Source organism: Onychostoma macrolepis, chromosome 01, assembly GCF_012432095.1.
Source record: "Onychostoma macrolepis isolate SWU-2019 chromosome 01, ASM1243209v1, whole genome shotgun sequence".
In the NCBI taxonomy this organism is placed as follows: Eukaryota; Metazoa; Chordata; class Actinopteri; order Cypriniformes; family Cyprinidae; genus Onychostoma; species Onychostoma macrolepis.
Genome location: NC_081155.1, coordinates 29555413 through 29572927, shown reverse-complemented (window position 1 = coordinate 29572927; position 17515 = coordinate 29555413). Strand labels below are relative to the sequence as shown.

At 36.4% G+C, this 17515-nt stretch overlaps 2 protein-coding genes across 2 annotated transcripts; one reads left to right on the top strand and one right to left on the bottom strand.

The window, feature by feature from the left end:
• Positions 1-5: 5 nt before the first annotated feature.
• Positions 6-6293, bottom strand: ints12 (integrator complex subunit 12). Its single transcript, XM_058779101.1, has 6 exons — positions 5223-6293; positions 4981-5139; positions 4694-4878; positions 4118-4277; positions 3871-4023; positions 6-783 (listed from the first exon to the last, which is right to left on the bottom strand). Exons 1-6 carry the CDS (start codon positions 5376-5378, stop codon positions 166-168), a joined length of 1431 nt encoding a protein of 476 aa, XP_058635084.1. The 5' UTR covers positions 5379-6293; the 3' UTR covers positions 6-165.
• Positions 6294-6449: 156 nt separating this feature from the next.
• Positions 6450-16582, top strand: g3bp2a (G3BP stress granule assembly factor 2a). The gene is made up of 13 exons (XM_058778972.1): positions 6450-6884; positions 7305-7421; positions 7510-7591; positions 7686-7859; positions 9312-9402; positions 11025-11127; positions 11290-11476; positions 12391-12492; positions 12610-12712; positions 12855-12914; positions 13046-13171; positions 13289-13407; positions 14140-16582. The coding sequence occupies exons 2-13, from the start codon at positions 7327-7329 to the stop codon at positions 14419-14421; spliced, it is 1524 nt and encodes a 507-aa protein (XP_058634955.1). The 5' UTR covers positions 6450-6884; positions 7305-7326; the 3' UTR covers positions 14422-16582.
• The last annotated feature ends 933 nt before the right edge of the window (positions 16583-17515 follow it).

Below are 17515 nucleotides of genomic sequence, written 5' to 3'. Positions count from 1 at the left end.
AAATGAGCAGCTTGTTTTCAGTAATGTGGCTGGTTTAGAAAGAATGAGGCACATCTTCAAACCAAACCATTTCTGAAAGACCAGTAACATTCAAATTCAAGTATATTTGATTTGAAAAACAGGATTTGACTTGCTCTTTAACATAATAGTCTGGCTTTTTCTTCCTCATTTCTTCAGTTTCTTTTGTGCTGCTTTCTTCTTCACCATCTGCAGTCGTTTCATAGCATTGAGCTGAGACTCCTGGGAAGTGGGCGTCTTGCCATCAGCTGAGGCTTTTGCTCCATTGCTGCTGTTGTTGTTGTTGCTGCTGCTGCTGCTATTGCCACCACTATTGCCCCCGTTGCCCCCTCCATTGCCTCCTGACCCACCGTTGCCTCCCAGGCTGCTAGAGGGTGCTGCCCCAGGTGACTGTGATCCAGTCACAGTCATTTTCCCCAAGCTATCTCCACTCGTTGAGCGGCTCAACACCTGCTTGCCAAGTGTGAGAGGAGGGGGTGGTTTCATGGGTACCGTGCTAGAGCCGTTGTTTCCATTACCACTTCCACCACTACTGTTTCCTGAAGGTTTAGTAGCCAGACCAGGCTTAACATTGGCCAGCGCAGAGAGTCCGACAGGTTTGGAGGCCGAGGGAGGTGGGGTTGATTTACTGCTACCTGGCTGACTGGTGCTCAACTTGGTACTGGAAGGTCCTACATTTGAGGTCTTGGTAAAAGCGGCCCATCCTGTAAGGCCTGGGGGCAAAGACGAGCTACTGCTGGAAGAGTTTCCTGATGCCACAGATGCCTGAACACAAAAAAAGACACTTATTTGATCAGATATATAGTAAAAACAGTAATATTGTGAAATATTATTACAAAAATAACTTTTCTATTTGAATATACTTTAAATGGAATTAATTTCTTTGACGGCAAAGCTACATTTTCAGCAGCCTGCCATCCTGTTCACCAATATTTTAATAATTTATAAAAAAAAAAAAAACCTTGCCTGACCTTCTGAGACTTCAGTATGGAGATAAAGGTCAGGATCATGATTTTTCTGTAATATTACAGTACACTGTGGTTGTATACGTCTGTTGTTTGCTTTTGCCATCTGACAGAGCTTGGACCCAGAACTGGACTGTGCTACTTTTTTTTTTTAAATAGCAAGTTCAAATAAGCAGCATTTATTTAAAATACAAATCTTTTGTAACATAATAAATGTCCTTACCGTCACTTTTGATCAATTTAATACTTCCTTGATGAATAAAAGTATTAACCCCTTAAATAAATAAATACAAAACGAATACTAAATAAATAAATGATAAAAAAAAACAAACACACGACTAGACGGTTGCAGGGAGAAATAGATAACTTTAAAGCTGGACATACATTGCTAAAGTGCATCCCAATTTGTGTACTTTGCACTATTCACTGGCATTTTGTAGTATAAATAGAGTGAGTAGTATGTTCACACTGAAACTTCCCAAGAGAAAAAGAGTCTTTTACATTCCCGACTTACTTAATCCAAAAAAAAATAAATAAACAGCATTCTGCATCTTTAATTTGATTCTTGTGCCCTTTTACATTTAAATAATTACTGACCTTTACACTGAAGTCAGCTTATGTTTTTGATATGTCTAGCTTATGTCTAGTTTGTAGTCAGTCTATCATGCATCAGTAACTATATAATTTTAATTCATGGCTGTAAAATACTTAGGGCCCTTTTTAATGATCTAAGGCAGACCTAGGCATTGTATAGCCATCTCTGGCTATCCTTGACCGGCCCCACATGAGGTAATTAGTGAATTAAAAGTCAATCGCAAATAGGTGTATGCAATACAACCGCACTGCTTTTATTTTCAAGGCAACAGCCTTGTTATGCAGACGCAAAATGTGAAACTGCAGTCTAGGCTAGCATTTTTATAAATATTTGTAAGATATTATATTCAACATATTTTACTTAACGATGTAAATGTAGACTGGTGAAGATTTATTTTAATAAACCTGTTTGTGCGGAGTGTGGAATGCACCTGCATGATAGGGAGGCGCCACAGCGCAAGTTGCATTTTTCCCTGATAATGAAACAACTTAAAATCAGTTCGAAACTGATTTGATTTCTGTAAACTCATAAAAACAACAAAACGTTGCTTTTATAAAATAATGAAAGCAGGACGCGCTTTCTGCCATCTCTGAAGCGTGTTAGAAAAAAACCTGAAACTCAACGTACGGCTGCCTCACAGACATGTGAAATAGGCTATATCTATAGAAAGTTTTTTCATTTTTCAGATGAAAATTCCATGAAAGATGAACTCATGAAATTATGATTTTACAAAGCATATACCTGTGCAGAAAGTCTGGTGCCTTATTGAGAAGTGTGTAATACTGTCTCACAAACTCCCGCCCTACCAGCAGGGGACTGGGCTTCTCCAGAGAGACGTCTAACTGGCATTTAATAGGGCTGCCCCCAACAACTTAACTAGTCGTTCATTTAAGTCCAATAATCCAATGAGCTTCAATATATTCCGTGCTCAAGTACACGTATAAAGGTTGCCACCAAGCACAGGCAAAAGTCGCCTAATGATTATGAATGTGTTGGAAAAAAAAGAGATATTTTAATTATTTATTACGGTAATTCTCTCTCTCATCTCCACAGTACTGGATGCGCCCACTGATCTATAATAGAGAACTGTTTTCCTCATTGTTTATAGACTGATACTTTACTGATGTCTGCACTCTGTTTTCAGCGGTTTAGAAAAATATAAAGAGATGGTTCAATATAGCTACTGGTAATGAATACGTTCTATGAGAATGTATGTTTCAGGTTTTAACTGCGAATGTCACGTCCATAATCTTTGAAATACATGATTTTTTGTTCAAAGTTGTGATGGTAGTTTTTAAAACGCTGCAAAAAAAAAAAAAAAATGCACATTTTCATTGTGTGCTCCACATTTTCATTGTATGATTGTAATGTTCCATTTACTGTTTTTTTTTTTATTTTTATAAAGAGATATAAAATATATTGGGCAGAACTGAGTTAAGTGTATTGGTCCGGCCCTCTGCAACCGCCCAAGTTTCTCATGTGGCCCCTTGGGAAAATTAATTGCCCACCCCTGATCTAAACGCATGGCGCAGATGCACTTAAGGCATGTTCGAATCCACTTTTGCTAATTTAATGCTGGAAAAAAACGTCGCCACACCAGGTGCATGGCCCAAAAGGGTGGCCTTGGGCATAATGTGCAATAAACCAATCAGAGTCTTATCTCCCATTCCCTTTAAAAACCAGTTGTGCTTGCACCATGGCAGATTCGCTATTTACATGGAGCAAAGACTAAACGCCACTCCAGAAAGGAAACAGATCTGCTTGTGTGCGAGCTTAAAGCGTACACAATAATAATCTTTTACATTGTAATCCTTTCATTTTTAATATTTGGCATGTTTGTGTGCTGCTGCACGTCCCTGTGTCTGTAATACATTGAGTGTACGCACCTTGTGCACTGGCCTATAGGCGCATATTACTAATGCGCCATTTAAATAAATAACAAATTACTGGGCCATTGACTTTAGACCAGGTTTTAGTTGGTCATTGGTGCAATTGTTTTCAGCTGCCTCAAAACAGCAATGTGCCAACAATGCACCTGAACACACCTCGTTTTCAGACCAGTACGCCCATGAGCGAATAGATGGGTGAAAGTGCATTTGGAAATTAAACAAATTGGCGCTGGACATGAAAATGATAACTGTGTCGGACTAAAACTAGCAAAAACACTTGCATCACACCTGGCGCCGGGTGTATGATAGGGCCCCTTAAATTTGTTGTCATTTTTCAACTGACTCAAGTACTTTGAATTTGAGACCCCTGGTCCATAACCTGTACTGGTGTGAATACACTCACCTTCACCTCCGTTCTCTTAAAGGCCTGGAATGAACCTGTTGTTTCCGGTTTGGGCTTTAGTTCAGCTTTCTTCACTAGTGGATCTTTCAACATAGGTGCTGCTGTTGCCAAAGCAGGAGCTGGTTTCTGTGGAGGTTTCTGGGTTTTTTGGGCCTGAGACATTAATAAACATCACTCTGAGTGTTGCTACTATTATTTCAAAGTTTTAAAGTGATATGCATCTAACTTATTGTCATAAAATTCTTACCATTCGTTTCATTTGCCTGGTGCATCGAGCACAGTACCACACTAGCCGTGGGTCATTTACATCCTTGTCAGTAACCTGAGGTTTGTGACACTCCTGATGATACAGATTATGACATTCTTGACACTCCACTAGTTGATTGCCAGAAGTGACAGTCATTTGTCTGAGAAGAGAGAAAGCTGGATCAATGTCACACATACATGGCCTGAATTTTGTGAAGAATTCAATGAACATCAATGACAAGACAAATACCGTTCCAAATACGTTTATAAATCATATTATTAGCTGATATTTTGAATTAGCTTTTATTTTTATAGTTTCACTTTTCTTTTGAATTTTAGTTGAAGTTTTTTTAATCTATTTCAGTTTTGGTTTTAGTTATTATTTTGTATTTTATAACTTGTTTATTTATGGTAAGAAAATAGGTAAATGATATTTAAACAGCTGACTTTAAATGTTTAAAGAGTTCAAATGAAACCAGAGTATACATAACAACGTGATAAATCCTTGTGGAATCCAAACCAGCAACCTTTTGGTTACCAGGCCTTTCTGCCATTATTACGCTACTACATCACTCACCGACAAACCACACAAGCAAGACCCATTTCCATGGCGAAGTCGTCAGCATTGGTTTCATCAATATCCGTGAAATCCGGGATGGGAATGTCCTTGGTTTGAAATGCAATTGGCAAGGGATGACTGTCCTGCTTTTCCACACGAGGTTTTTTTGGTGGCTCCACTCCTTCCCCAGGATCAACCCTAATCTACATATTACATGATCTTTTATTAGTGTTTTCGATTGAGCTTTTCCAGTTATAGCATATTTACAATAATAAATAATAGTGCAAAATGACATTGAAAAAGACCTTTTCCAAAGACCTCTTCTCGCTCTCTTTCTTGGTCTTGTCTGAGCTGCTTGATTTACTGCTGCTGCTGGTGATGGATGATGATGATGATGAACTAGAAGAGGATTTGGAGTCTTGTTTGGTCATTTTTGGTAATGACACCTTGCTCACTTCGGCTTCCTAATGCATGGAAAAAGAGTTGCACATGAATGCATCTAACAATTAAGTTCCAAGCATAAAAATACCTTTTTTGATTTGATCACCTTCAGTGATGTCCTATAATTGGAGTCACTGCCCCTGGCTAAAGACTCATCCAGCAGGGCCTTGAGTTTCTCTGCTGAGTCTTTGCTCTTGGAGTGAAGGTACCCCAGTCCCTTCAGAAAGATGGGGTCTAGCTCTAGACTTACCGCTCCAGCCATTGTTTAGCGGTTATTATATGATTTTACATAAGACAACGAATTAGCCCTCTTCCTATGGCGTTTAATGTGTTATATACAAGAATAACACTAGATAACCCGCATTTATGTCCCGTACAACTTCTAGTTTTTAAGATAACTAAGCAACTGGAACCGATTGACTCGAGATTAAGGTCTTAAGGTTTTGTGTAAAGCTCGTTTTATATACAGTAGTAAATCACAATATTACCCTTAGCGCTAATTAACTAAGTTAGCAGTGAGCATTTTGCTGCTTGAAATGGTCCGACAACCTAACAGAAACAGAATAAACAGAGAAGCCTTTGATGAAACTGAGAAGACTCAAAATGGGCGGGGCTTAGCGGCAAGGATGTTGTCTCTAATTGGTCGGATGCTATCGTTTTTCGCTTTTACCTTCTAATTAATCTCTTTTCTGTGTGTTTTCAATTCGAAGGCAACAAACATTTATCAATGTCACGTTTAAATTATTGTATTGTTATCACATAACTGCTGAAACGGAACCTGTTTTTGTCACGTGATACTTGTTACTTTTCTTACCGCTGATCAGAATGGCTCAATCACAGTCGTTTGTGATGACTAATTTTAGATTATTAAAAAGAAAATTACGTGGCGGAAATCCATAAGTGGGTTACACACTATTCCTTGGAGTAAACTGAGTTAAATTATTATTGATTTTCTGTACAAATGTATCTAATAAGAAAAAACGTCCTGAGTTTTGAATGTGTCTCACTGTAGGATCCTGTTTTCTGAGCCTTTAAGTGCCCCCTACAGGATGACAACCTTGAGTTGAGTTGAGTTGATATTTGCCGACTAGACTCTTATTTCTCCCTGGTGACGCTTTGTGTTTCTATTAAATCATGCCGACACGAGCGATACGTTTTAGCTGTCATATTCAGCCACAACACATCCACAAGAAATATTAAGTTGCAGATGATTTACAAATATCACTATATATTAACAAACGAAAACAAGCAAACAAAATGAGAGCGTATCAGGGAATTTAAAAATCAAATGAGTCGGACACTAATAAATGTAACACAAGGAAATGCTACGTAGTGCGTAAAATTGTGTTGACCTCGATAAAATGGTTCAGTGAGGTCTTATAATGAACGATCATAAGCCGTATTCTTATAAAACCATCCAATTTATTTATTGCGGGAATTAAGTGGCAAATCGCGTCGATTATGGTGCTGTTGACAGAGGTCGGAAGAGTGCGTTTTAGCAGCGTCATAATTGTGCTGTCGAGTGTAAGAAGCTGATTGGCTGTTCCAGTGTGACGGGGGTTCTTGTCCCAGATCGCAGGGGTTAGACAATAAGGATCCAAACAGCAGCATTTCCATTAATAACACAGCATAGATGGAATTTATCTCTCTGTGCTCTTGAGCAGCTGTCGCTGACACACATACAACAGTTAAAATTTTATGAGACGATTTGAATAATTCTTCTTTTTTATTTAATCACTTAAATAAATCAAATAGATCCCAGAAAAAGGTAAGTGGATCTATAAATCCAAAACCATTTCAGTTAATTTCGACATGCTTCATTTCTCTGTAGTCTAACAGGATTTATTTAGATGTCATATTTTTGTTATTATTATGCATAAATAAATGTTGATTATGACGTTATTGACAATTACCAGACAGTAAAGTTGAAATAACCTGTTTCTTTGTCATTTTTCTTAATGCACTGCATAGAACCCTCATGTAAGCGTCATTTTAATAAATTACATGAGATACTTTTAAAGCATTCTTAGCATGTTAATGATAATACAAATTCTTAGAAAAAGAGTCAATTTACTAATGAGAAGTGGAAGATGATTTTAATGTTTGTTTTATTTTTTATGTTATTGTTGTTGTTAGTAGTAGTAGTAGTGGTAGTGTAATACATATTTTCCCCTTCAAACCCCATCAGATTCTGACTTTTTAGCAAAGAAATGGTGATGGAGAAGCCCAGTCCCCTGCTGGTAGGGCGGGAGTTTGTGAGACAGTATTACACACTTCTCAATAAGGCACCAGACTTTCTGCACAGGTATATGCTTTGTAAAATCATAATTGCATGAGTTCATCTTTCATGGGATTTTCATCTGAAAAATGAAAAAAACTTTCTCATAATTCAGATTCTATGGACGAAATTCATCCTATGTCCATGGTGGACTGGATTCAAATGGAAAGCTTTCAGAGGCAGTCTATGGGCAAGCTGTAAGTCTTGATGTTTGTTGAGTGTTCATGTATAACCTGTCAAAACCTCAGAAATTTAAATATATTCACCAGCATCTGTTCTCCTCATCTCTAGGAGATACATAAGAAGGTAATGTCCCTGCAATTCAGTGAGTGCCACACAAAAATCCGGCATGTGGATGCCCATGCCACTCTGAGTGATGGTGTGGTTGTCCAGGTGATGGGAGAACTTTCCAATAATGGGCAGCCCATGAGGAAGTTCTTACAGACATTTGTACTGGCTCCAGAGGTGTGTATAATAATAACACGTCACGTGAATTCCTTATAAAAAGCATAGACCTCCTTAGAAGTTTTGCTGCATAAAACCCCAAAGCACCTATTTAGTCTTTTTTTAGCATTGCTTACTGAAAATGAATTTCTACAAATTTGTCAGTTTATTAAATACCAAGTAATCATCTGCATTGGTATTCACCTCCACAGTCAGTGTTTAGTATGGGGTTTCTACAGGTCTTACAAAGGTCCTTACACAAATCAAGGGTGTTAAATTGGAACAGAAAGTCTTACATTTGTAAAGTTATGGTATTAAATGTTGCATGCACTGCAAAAATGAATATCTTCCTCAGTGCTTGTCTTGTTTTCAGTACAAATATCTAAACATCCTTAACTAAAGATACATTTACCTGAGATGCAAAATGAGGATATAAAGTCTCTTACCTGAAAAACTGAACAAAATTATCTGAGTTTATGCTTAAACAAGAGCAAATATCAACTTGTTTTCATGTTTGTGAGCCCACTGACAAATTTTGTTCTTGTTTTAATCATAAACTTTCTACATTTTTATCAGTTTCTCAGAAAACCAACTTCTTATGTTATTTTGCTTCTCATCTAAATGTATCTTGAGTTAAGACAAAAATACTGATCTTTTTCTGCAGGTACAGTGAAAATTATGGTTATTTCCATTTTCTAGTGGTTGGAAAAGCCTTTATCTATTGCTTTGTAAAATGAATTAAAAAGTAATGGAAATATGTTGTATTGTTAAACTCTGAAATGTTCGTAATTCGTGTGCTCTCTATGCATTTACATTTAGAAAACTTAGATATATTGAGTTCCCTTTAATTTAACCCTTCAATGTTCTTAACTTGGTCTTAAAGGGGACATCGGATGCAAAGTTCACTTTTGCAAATAAATGTGTCTTAGCAGCATGTGGACATTAGCATATTTCTGCCCTCAGCCAGTTGTATGCTGTCCGCCGGTTTCTACAGCTCAAGTAGCTGTAGCGACAACAATGTTTCTTAAGCAAAGCAGGTGTTTTGTAGTTGGATGTAAAAGTGAACATAATAGTCTTCATTTTCTCTTGACTCCTGACACCACCACATTTATACATTGTTAAATATAAAAGACCCTGAATTTGTCAATAAGTGGTTGATTTGATTTCACAGCTTCAAACACTATATTTATTTTCAAAGTTAACGTAAATGATAAAAATGACATGCCCAATATAAAGGAGTGAAAATAACCAAAAAACCCAAAAGCAGCAAGAAACTATCACTGACGCTCAGGCTGTCTGCTGTTAATTTTACCCCACAATGCTAAGAAAAAACTTGTCCTGCTGTGTGCTAGTATGTACAGAATGACATTAATTTCACCTGTGTAGACTGTGGATTGGCCAATCTGATAATCTGCATGCTGATCATGATTTGCCCTATAAATATACTGCCCTTTTTCTTTCATTGTTGTCTAGGGTTCTGTGGCCAATAAGTTTTATGTTCACAACGATATCTTCCGATATGAGGATGAGGTCTTTGGTGACTCTGAGGCGGAGCTTGATGAAGGTTAGCTGATAGTTAAAGATTGTTACACGCATACAGTTCATACATTCAGCATCTATAAAAAAACTGTTGGTTCTCATATCCAAAAGTATTAGCAGTGCATGTCTTGGCATTGGTATTGCTCTAGCTCTGTCTTTTTCTTTACTTTTACAGTGTACTTGGACCCCAGGGATTTCCATTTGTTGCTTCATTTATTGTTCTTCACGTTTTTAACTTTTTTCCATTTAGTGAAAATTCATCGTACTTTAAGTGCATAAATGGTCTGTGACTAATTATATTTTGTGTTGTTTTGAGATGGATGTGATATATGGTTGCTTAGCAACTAGCAGTTAAATTTGCAATATTCCAAACATCAGCTCTGCTACACCATTTGAGCTAAAATCTTAAAATTATAGCCTCGTGGTTAGAGCGCCGACATATGTGACCACAAAACCAGTTTTATGTCGCTGGGGTTTATTTGTAGCAATAGCCAAAAATACACTGTATGGGTCAAAATGATAGATTTTTCTTTTATGCCAAAAATCATTAGTATATTAAGTAAAGATCATATTCCATGAAGATATTTTGTAAATTTACTACTGTAAATATATCAAAACGTCATTTTTGATTAGTAATATGCATTGCTAAGAATTCATTTGGACAACTTTAAAGGCGATTTTCTCAAGATTTTGTTTTTTTTTGCACCCTCAGATTCCAGATTTTCAAATAGTTGTATCTCTGCCAAATATTGTCAGATCCTAACAAACCATACATCAATGGAAAGCTTATTTATTCAGCTTTCGTGTGATGTATAAATCGAAAAAATTGACACTTAAGACTGGTTTTGTGGTCCAGGGTCACGTATAGCGCAGTTGTGCTCACAGCAACCCGAGTTCAATTCCCGTCTCGAGGTCCTTTGCTGATCCCACTCCCCTCTCTCTTCCCAGTGCTTTCCTGTCATGTCTCTACTGTCCTGTCCATTAAAGGCATAAAAGCCAGAAAATATAACTTAAAAAAAAAAAAAGAAAATCCCCACGTGGAGATATGTGGAACAAATTTCAAGAATAACTTCAAGTACTCATAAGTCCAACCTTGAAAATGTTTTCTTTTTTTTTTCTCTGTCTGGATTTTATGAATTTGCAAATTTAAAATTATTTTGTTAGATATTCTTTCAGTTTGGTATACATCAATGTTTTACATCCCAAAATGTCTGGGGTTTTTTTTTTTTTTCATTCATTACTCTAGTCAAATTGATGCAGCATTTTCAGATTGATGCGGATTGGACCACATCAATACAAAGTTACTTTAACAAGGGCATTCCTCATAAATTGATGGTCGTCTTATATATTTACAAACAATAGCGTTTGGGATTCAAATAACTAAGTATCTAAGGATATAAACAGTCAGTGCTACCTTATTATAGACGAAGGTCAACCATACAAAATACTAGATTTGGTCAGGCATAAAAGACTCAATTATGTTTTGCAACCTAAGTCTGTTTCATCAGTATCTTCTAATTGCTTGCAGCTATGTTTTGTGAATTGATTTCTTTAGAGCTACAGGAATGTTTTAAAGCAACAGGATGGTACTTCATCATTCAGATTTTTTCAATGATTTTTTAAAAACTTTGTGTTATGTTGGGACAGAGTCCGAAGAAGAAACCGATGAGCCAGAAGACAGGCAACCATCACCTGAACCCCTCCAGGACAGCCCCAGTAATGCAAACTGCTATGAACCCCATCCTGTGAGGTAACCCACATTTCACTTGGAACTTAAAAGAAAACTTAGAAAGAAAGCTTACTGTAATGTTCTAGAATTGTAGAGGTTTCTCGTTCTGGTATGGTACTGTTGAATTACTACTATCCATTTTATAAATATAAATATCTTTATCCCTTTCTTTTTCACCTTCAGCTGTAACAATGGTGTGGAAGAAGCTCATGAGGAAGCAGTTATGGAACTAGAGCCTGAGGTTGCCCCAGAACCCAAGATTGAAGAGCCGAAGCTCAAGGCAGAGGAGAAGGTCGTAGAGGAGTTTGAGGAGAAGGCACCGTCTCCTGTTCCTATGGAATCGCCACCTAACATACAAGAACCACCTAAAGTAAATTTTGATCATTACATTACACTTACATTTAGTCATTTAGCAGACGCTGTCATCCAAAGCGACTAACAAATGAGGACAATGGAAGCCATCAAAATCAACAAAAGAGCAATAATATGCAAGTCTCAGTTAGCCTAACGCAGTACATGTAGCAAGTTTTTTTGTTTTGTTTTTTAATTATATAATAAATTAAAAGAAAACAAAACCAATAGAATAGAGAAAGCTAGTGTTAGAGGCTTTTTTTTTAAAAGAAAACAAGCAGTTAGAAAACAAATAGAGTGCAATTCTGTAAAGGGTAAAGTGTTTTTATTTTAATAAAAAAAGAAAACCAATAGATAAAATAGAATTAGAATAGAGAGTGCTAGAATTAGAGGGTCAAATAAAGATGGAAGAGATGTGTTTTAGCTAAGGACTCAGCTGCTCGGAACATTTAATTTAAAAGTCTGTGAAAGGGATTTTATGCGAGCAGCTATTGGTAGCCAGTGCAAATTGATGAACAGAGGTGTGACGTGTGTTCTTTTTGGCTCATTAAAGACTAATCTTGCAGCCGCATTCTGTATTGATTGTAAAGGTTTGATAGCACTGGCTGGAAGACCTGCCAAGATCTTTAATGCCACTTATGCATGAACTACTTTTCATCTCATCACAGAGAAGTTGTTGTTAACCCATGTTAAAAATTTTTAATTTAATTTGTTAAAAATTCAGACTATATCAGATCCATAAATTGAACAAATGATAAAAGAGCTTGATTGGTACTGATAGTTTGAGAATTCATTTTTAGTTCCAATATAATTAGTTCACTGGTAAGTATTCAAAAAAGTTTAGCTGTTTTTTTTTTTCTAGATGACTTATTTTTATTGTTGTTTTAATTATGTATGTCCTAATTATATTTTTAATTATCATATCTCTGTCAGACTTCATCTTGGGCTTCTGTGACCAGCAAAAATTTGCCTCTTGCTGGCACTGTTCCATCCTCTGGAGCTCAACCACATGTTGTTAAAGCACCAAACCCACAGGTAAGTACTTATGAATACCTTAATATCTTTCTTTCTTATTTTAAAATAATGCTGTTGACTTAAAGTTACTAGAACCGTGCTTCATGTGCATGCTTTCTTGATTTTTAATGTTGTCAGCCCAGAGTTGAGACCAAGGCAGAGGTGTCATCAGCTACAATCCGTCCACGTGACCAGCGTATCCGTGACAGACCTTCAGTAACCTCGAGAGGGCCTAGATCTGGTATGAATCTTTCCAAATACTTTCACACTTTCTGTACAAATGATTTTTTTACAGATAACTTTCATTTGTTATTAATGAGTTTTAGACATTTTTCAAAACAACTTTTGAACTTTTCTTTGCATATTTTTTCTTATATCATTAGATGGTGTCTTATCTTCTGACTCTCAAACTGGAAAGCCACATTTCAGCTTTGTGAATAAAGGTAAATATGTCTTTCCATTGTTTATAGGATATAGCTTTCGTTTGGGCAATAATGCTGTTAATGGATATGGAAAGGTTGATGTTGTTGGTCCCTGCATAGTCATAGCAGATGAAATTTTGTATGTTGCTTAGGAAGGGGTGATGAGTCGAGTGAAATGGACAGCAGAAGGGTTGTCAGGTATCCAGACAGTCATCAGTTGTTTGTTGGAAATCTCCCTCATGACATTGATGAGAGTGAACTCAAAGACTTCTTCATGAGTAAGTTGTGTTTTTTTATTTTTTTATTTTAAGGTTGTGGTAACCATTGGATTGATCCATGTTCTCATATCTGTTAATCAATCATCTTAACATTTGCTTTTTGTCTCTCCCATCAAGCATTTGGAAATGTTGTTGAGCTGCGAATCAACACTAAAGGCACTGGAGGAAAGATTCCCAACTTTGGCTTTGTTGTCTTTGATGATTCTGAGCCGGTGCAAAGAATTTTAGGAGTTAAAGTAAGGAAAGCTGTTTTATTTTGATGCATGTGGTTTTAAAACAATTTTTAGGAATGCACTATTTTACAATTAGTTTTTTCAATTCTGGCAGACACACTAAGCTAATAATAATAACCTAGAAATGGCCAGTATTTAAATTCTGTTGTTTTCTCTAAATAAATGACCAGAACAAAAACATTGATAACTGCAGAATTATTGCAAAGCACTGTGAGACAGGTACTGTGCAAAATATAAAGTCTTTGATGAGGCATGCAATTCCATCTCTCACTGCAAGACGAGTGTGGAGGATATGCCCTTTGCCGGTTGAGCAATGCCCAGAAGAATGGCTGCTGTAATCAAAAGGGAGAACCAGGGAAACATTAATAACTGTAGTCAGTCTCATGGTTATTATTGTTAATAATTTCTGATATCAATATTTATATATATATATATATATATATATATATATATATATATATATATATATATATATATATATATATATATAATAAAAACATTTTATTACTTGAAATAAAATATTCAGTAAATATTCAAAAAAAATTAAATAAAAAAAAAAAAACATAATTTCTATGATAAATGGGAAAAACTCTAACTTTGGCATTGCTAATTGGTACTGATATATAACGTGCATCCTTGCTTTTATTTGTAATACCTGTTATACTTTTCTTCATGTATAAAGATATGGTATTGAGAGAATATTTTTTGACCCATCTCCATTTCATTTGTGATTAGCCAATCATGTTCCGTGGTGAGGTACGTCTCAACGTGGAGGAGAAAAAAACGAGGGCGATGCGTGAGCGGGAAACTCGTAGTGGAGGTGGAGAAGATCGCCGGGACTCAAGGCGTAGTGACCGTGGTCCAGGCGGGCTGCGTGGCATTCCCGGAAGCAGCATGATGCGAGACCGTGACGGCAGAGGCCCACCTTCACGTGTTTCCACCGTACCTAAACCAGGCATGGCCTCTGGGAGGGGTGCAGGGTCTAGTGAGGGTCGTTTTACTGCTCAGAGGCGTTGAGAGGAGCTCCCCTTGTAGTTTGGAAGTAGTAAAATGTTCATTTATGATGATATTGAGAAGTCTATGTAAAAACATACATCAGGTTTTTTTTTTTTTCCAGTTTTACTCCTTGTGTACACTTGCATTTTTGCCTCTGGAATGTCAGCTGTTTCTTGTGAAACAGATCAACAACTTGAACAATTTAATGACTCAAAACACACTGTTCACTTTAAATTGGAATTGTGCTGCAAGTCCTCTGGTTTGTCATTTATCAAGTGGTAACAATTGCAAACTTTGTAGGGAAACAAATCAGTTAGGTATATTTAGCGCTGATTTCTGATCTGTGATGTTTCTTTGACATTTCCTATTAGATTACCTTCCAGTTGCTGTTGGTGTAAAATGTGCAGATTGAAAGGTGGCTTTTTTGAAAAATATTTTTTCTTTTTTTTTCTTTCAGGCTAGCCTTTTAATACATATTATTTAGGTAATTTCACTAATCAGCTCATTAATAAGCTAAAGGCTACCTGTAGTCATAACTGTGAGCTAATAATATTTCATTTAATGGTAATTACTTGTACGGGAAGAAAAGAAAAAAGGAAAGTTAAAGTATAGTGCAAGACAGTGAGAGTGGAGACAAGGCATGTCCTCTCCAGTTCTGTTTATGTACTATTTTTGTTTTTATTTTTTAATGTACAGATTTGACAACACTTTTCTTATGTTCTGGGTCTGCCTGAATAAGTGAATGGAGCATTAATGGAAGCATTTGTAAAGTGGAAAGGTACCATGATTTTTTGTGTAAAGGCATTTTGGATTTATGCTGAATGTTTTTTCTAAGGCAGAGTCACTTTAATACATTTTTTTTATATAATCCTGATCTCATTTTTGTGATGTGAGTTCCATTTTACATCCAAGCAATTGTTCTTGTTCTTTTTAAATTAAAGCAAAACCGTATTTATACAGGGTACAGAGAAACTTTGCTGGTGCATTTCTGACTTTCCCAAATGGACTAGTTTTGCATTCTACATTTTTTTTAAAAATGAAATTATGGTATTTTAAAAAGCACTGATTAGAAAAAGAGGTTGTCAATTTTCCTCCAGACACATAAGGCTTCATTAACAGTTTTTTTCCCCTAAGAACTGTTGGTCCTTTCAGAATTTATGCCTTATTGGGGGAAGCATAATTTTCTGCTGTTTTTTTTTTTTCATTATTATTTTTCATGTGTATCTGTTTAATTGATATCCACACCCGTTTTCCATTTTCATGATGAGGAACGTGTTAATGCTGTTCTTCATGAATGGAAGGAAGTATAAGTACAGTGGGGTAGACACTGTTTTCATTGTGCAGTGGTACTCGGTCTACAATTTGCACTGATTTTGTAAGTACAGTTCAATGTAGCGCTATTTTTGATGTTTAATGTCTTCCGTGTCAGGTAGATTGCACTAATTGCAGTATTTCTAGGACAATCTTCATCAGGGACATTGCATTTCTTTTGTTGTTGTTTTTTTGGGGACAGCTTGTTCTCTGTTAAAAGACATTTTGGTTGCAGATACATTTACTTTTGGAAGATTTTGGAAGAAAAGTCCTGCCTAGAGACTTCTTTCCCCATCAACTCTACCTAGTTCTTTCGTGTTCTGAGTTTGGGACCTGGAACATTTGAATTACTGTGTAAATAAATGCCACAATGGCCTTTCTTTTTAGATGTAAAGTACTTCAGTCAGCCAAATACTTTGAACGTTTGGATTACAGAAGAGAACAAAAGAAGACTATACACTTAGGGCTTGGTCAAATAACTGTGCTTTTTTTTCAACCCAAAATATGCATCAGACTTTAATTTGTTTTATTCACTCATATCATATAATCAGATTATTTTAACCCTCTAATCCTAATGCAAAACATTGGTTTTCATGCAGTTATTATGAGTTTTATAAATGCTCTGTTTATAGATGTAGTTCATTTTGGTGGAACAAGAACATGTTCTTGTATTAGAAGGTGGTTACCATGTTATTCTACTTAGACTGCATTTTTGTGTGAGTAGAACATGTTGCAGCTGGATGTTTATTTATTACTGTTTTTATTATTTTTTTATTATTTTTATTTCATTTTTATTCAGTTTCAATGTGTTAGACTTGACATACAATAAACTGAAATCTGTGCTGTTCAGTGCAAGTGTTGTGGCTTTAAATCAAAAGAAAAGATCAGAAGTGTAACACTTGCAAGTTGTTTAATTTATAAAAAGAAACATTCAGCATGGCTTTTTTTATTTGCATTTATTTTTTTATTATTTTTTTTGCAGTGAATCAATTTACAAGCAGAGACAAACTCCAGGGAGCTACAATAGACGGTTTCATCGGGCGCACGCGCCTGGACCGAAGTTAACTTCCGGTCTGTGTTTGTTTATCGGTCTTGTTAGTGGCGCCGGCTACAAACACAGTTAAAGTTAAGGTGATGAGTAATGAAGTTGGGCTCAGGTTGTTGTGCTGTGGGATGTGCTGTACATATATTTATTTGTGGCAACCCGCTACAATATCAAAACTGACCGATTTTCTTGCTTCGTTGAATATGAGCACGTAATGCACGTTTAAAATCAAAACGAGGTGCAGGTGTTTTATATCACTGTATTTCTGAAGGACAACTGTCTTTAGAAAATGTTCGATGTCATTTTCATTTAATCTAGTTATATGCCTGATAAAGCAGCGTTTGTAAGCTCAGCGCTGCTTTGTGTAACGTACAGCCCAACAGCCGTTTCCGGGAAAACCTCTAGTTCTCCCGCTTTAAAGCGCCTCCTGCTGGCAGAGAATAAATTTGCATTTTTAAAAAGTCCGTACAAGTAGTTATCGCTGCATCTCAGTCCGTCTGATTTACGCAGCAAACATATTTTGCTTGTTATCAAAACATAATCTACTCTAGAGGGACTTAGCTGTTGTTACTGATTGTATTTGGATGTCTACCGGAAGTTAAATTAGGGCCACAAAAGCGCGCATGCGCAGTAAGGTTTATTTATGTTGTTGCCGTTGAAACCGTCTATTCATGAAATTCTTAAATGAAATAAATCATATCCCCCCAGTGTCACAGACAAGGCTTAAGCTAGTCCCAGGCTAAAATGTATGTTTGAGCT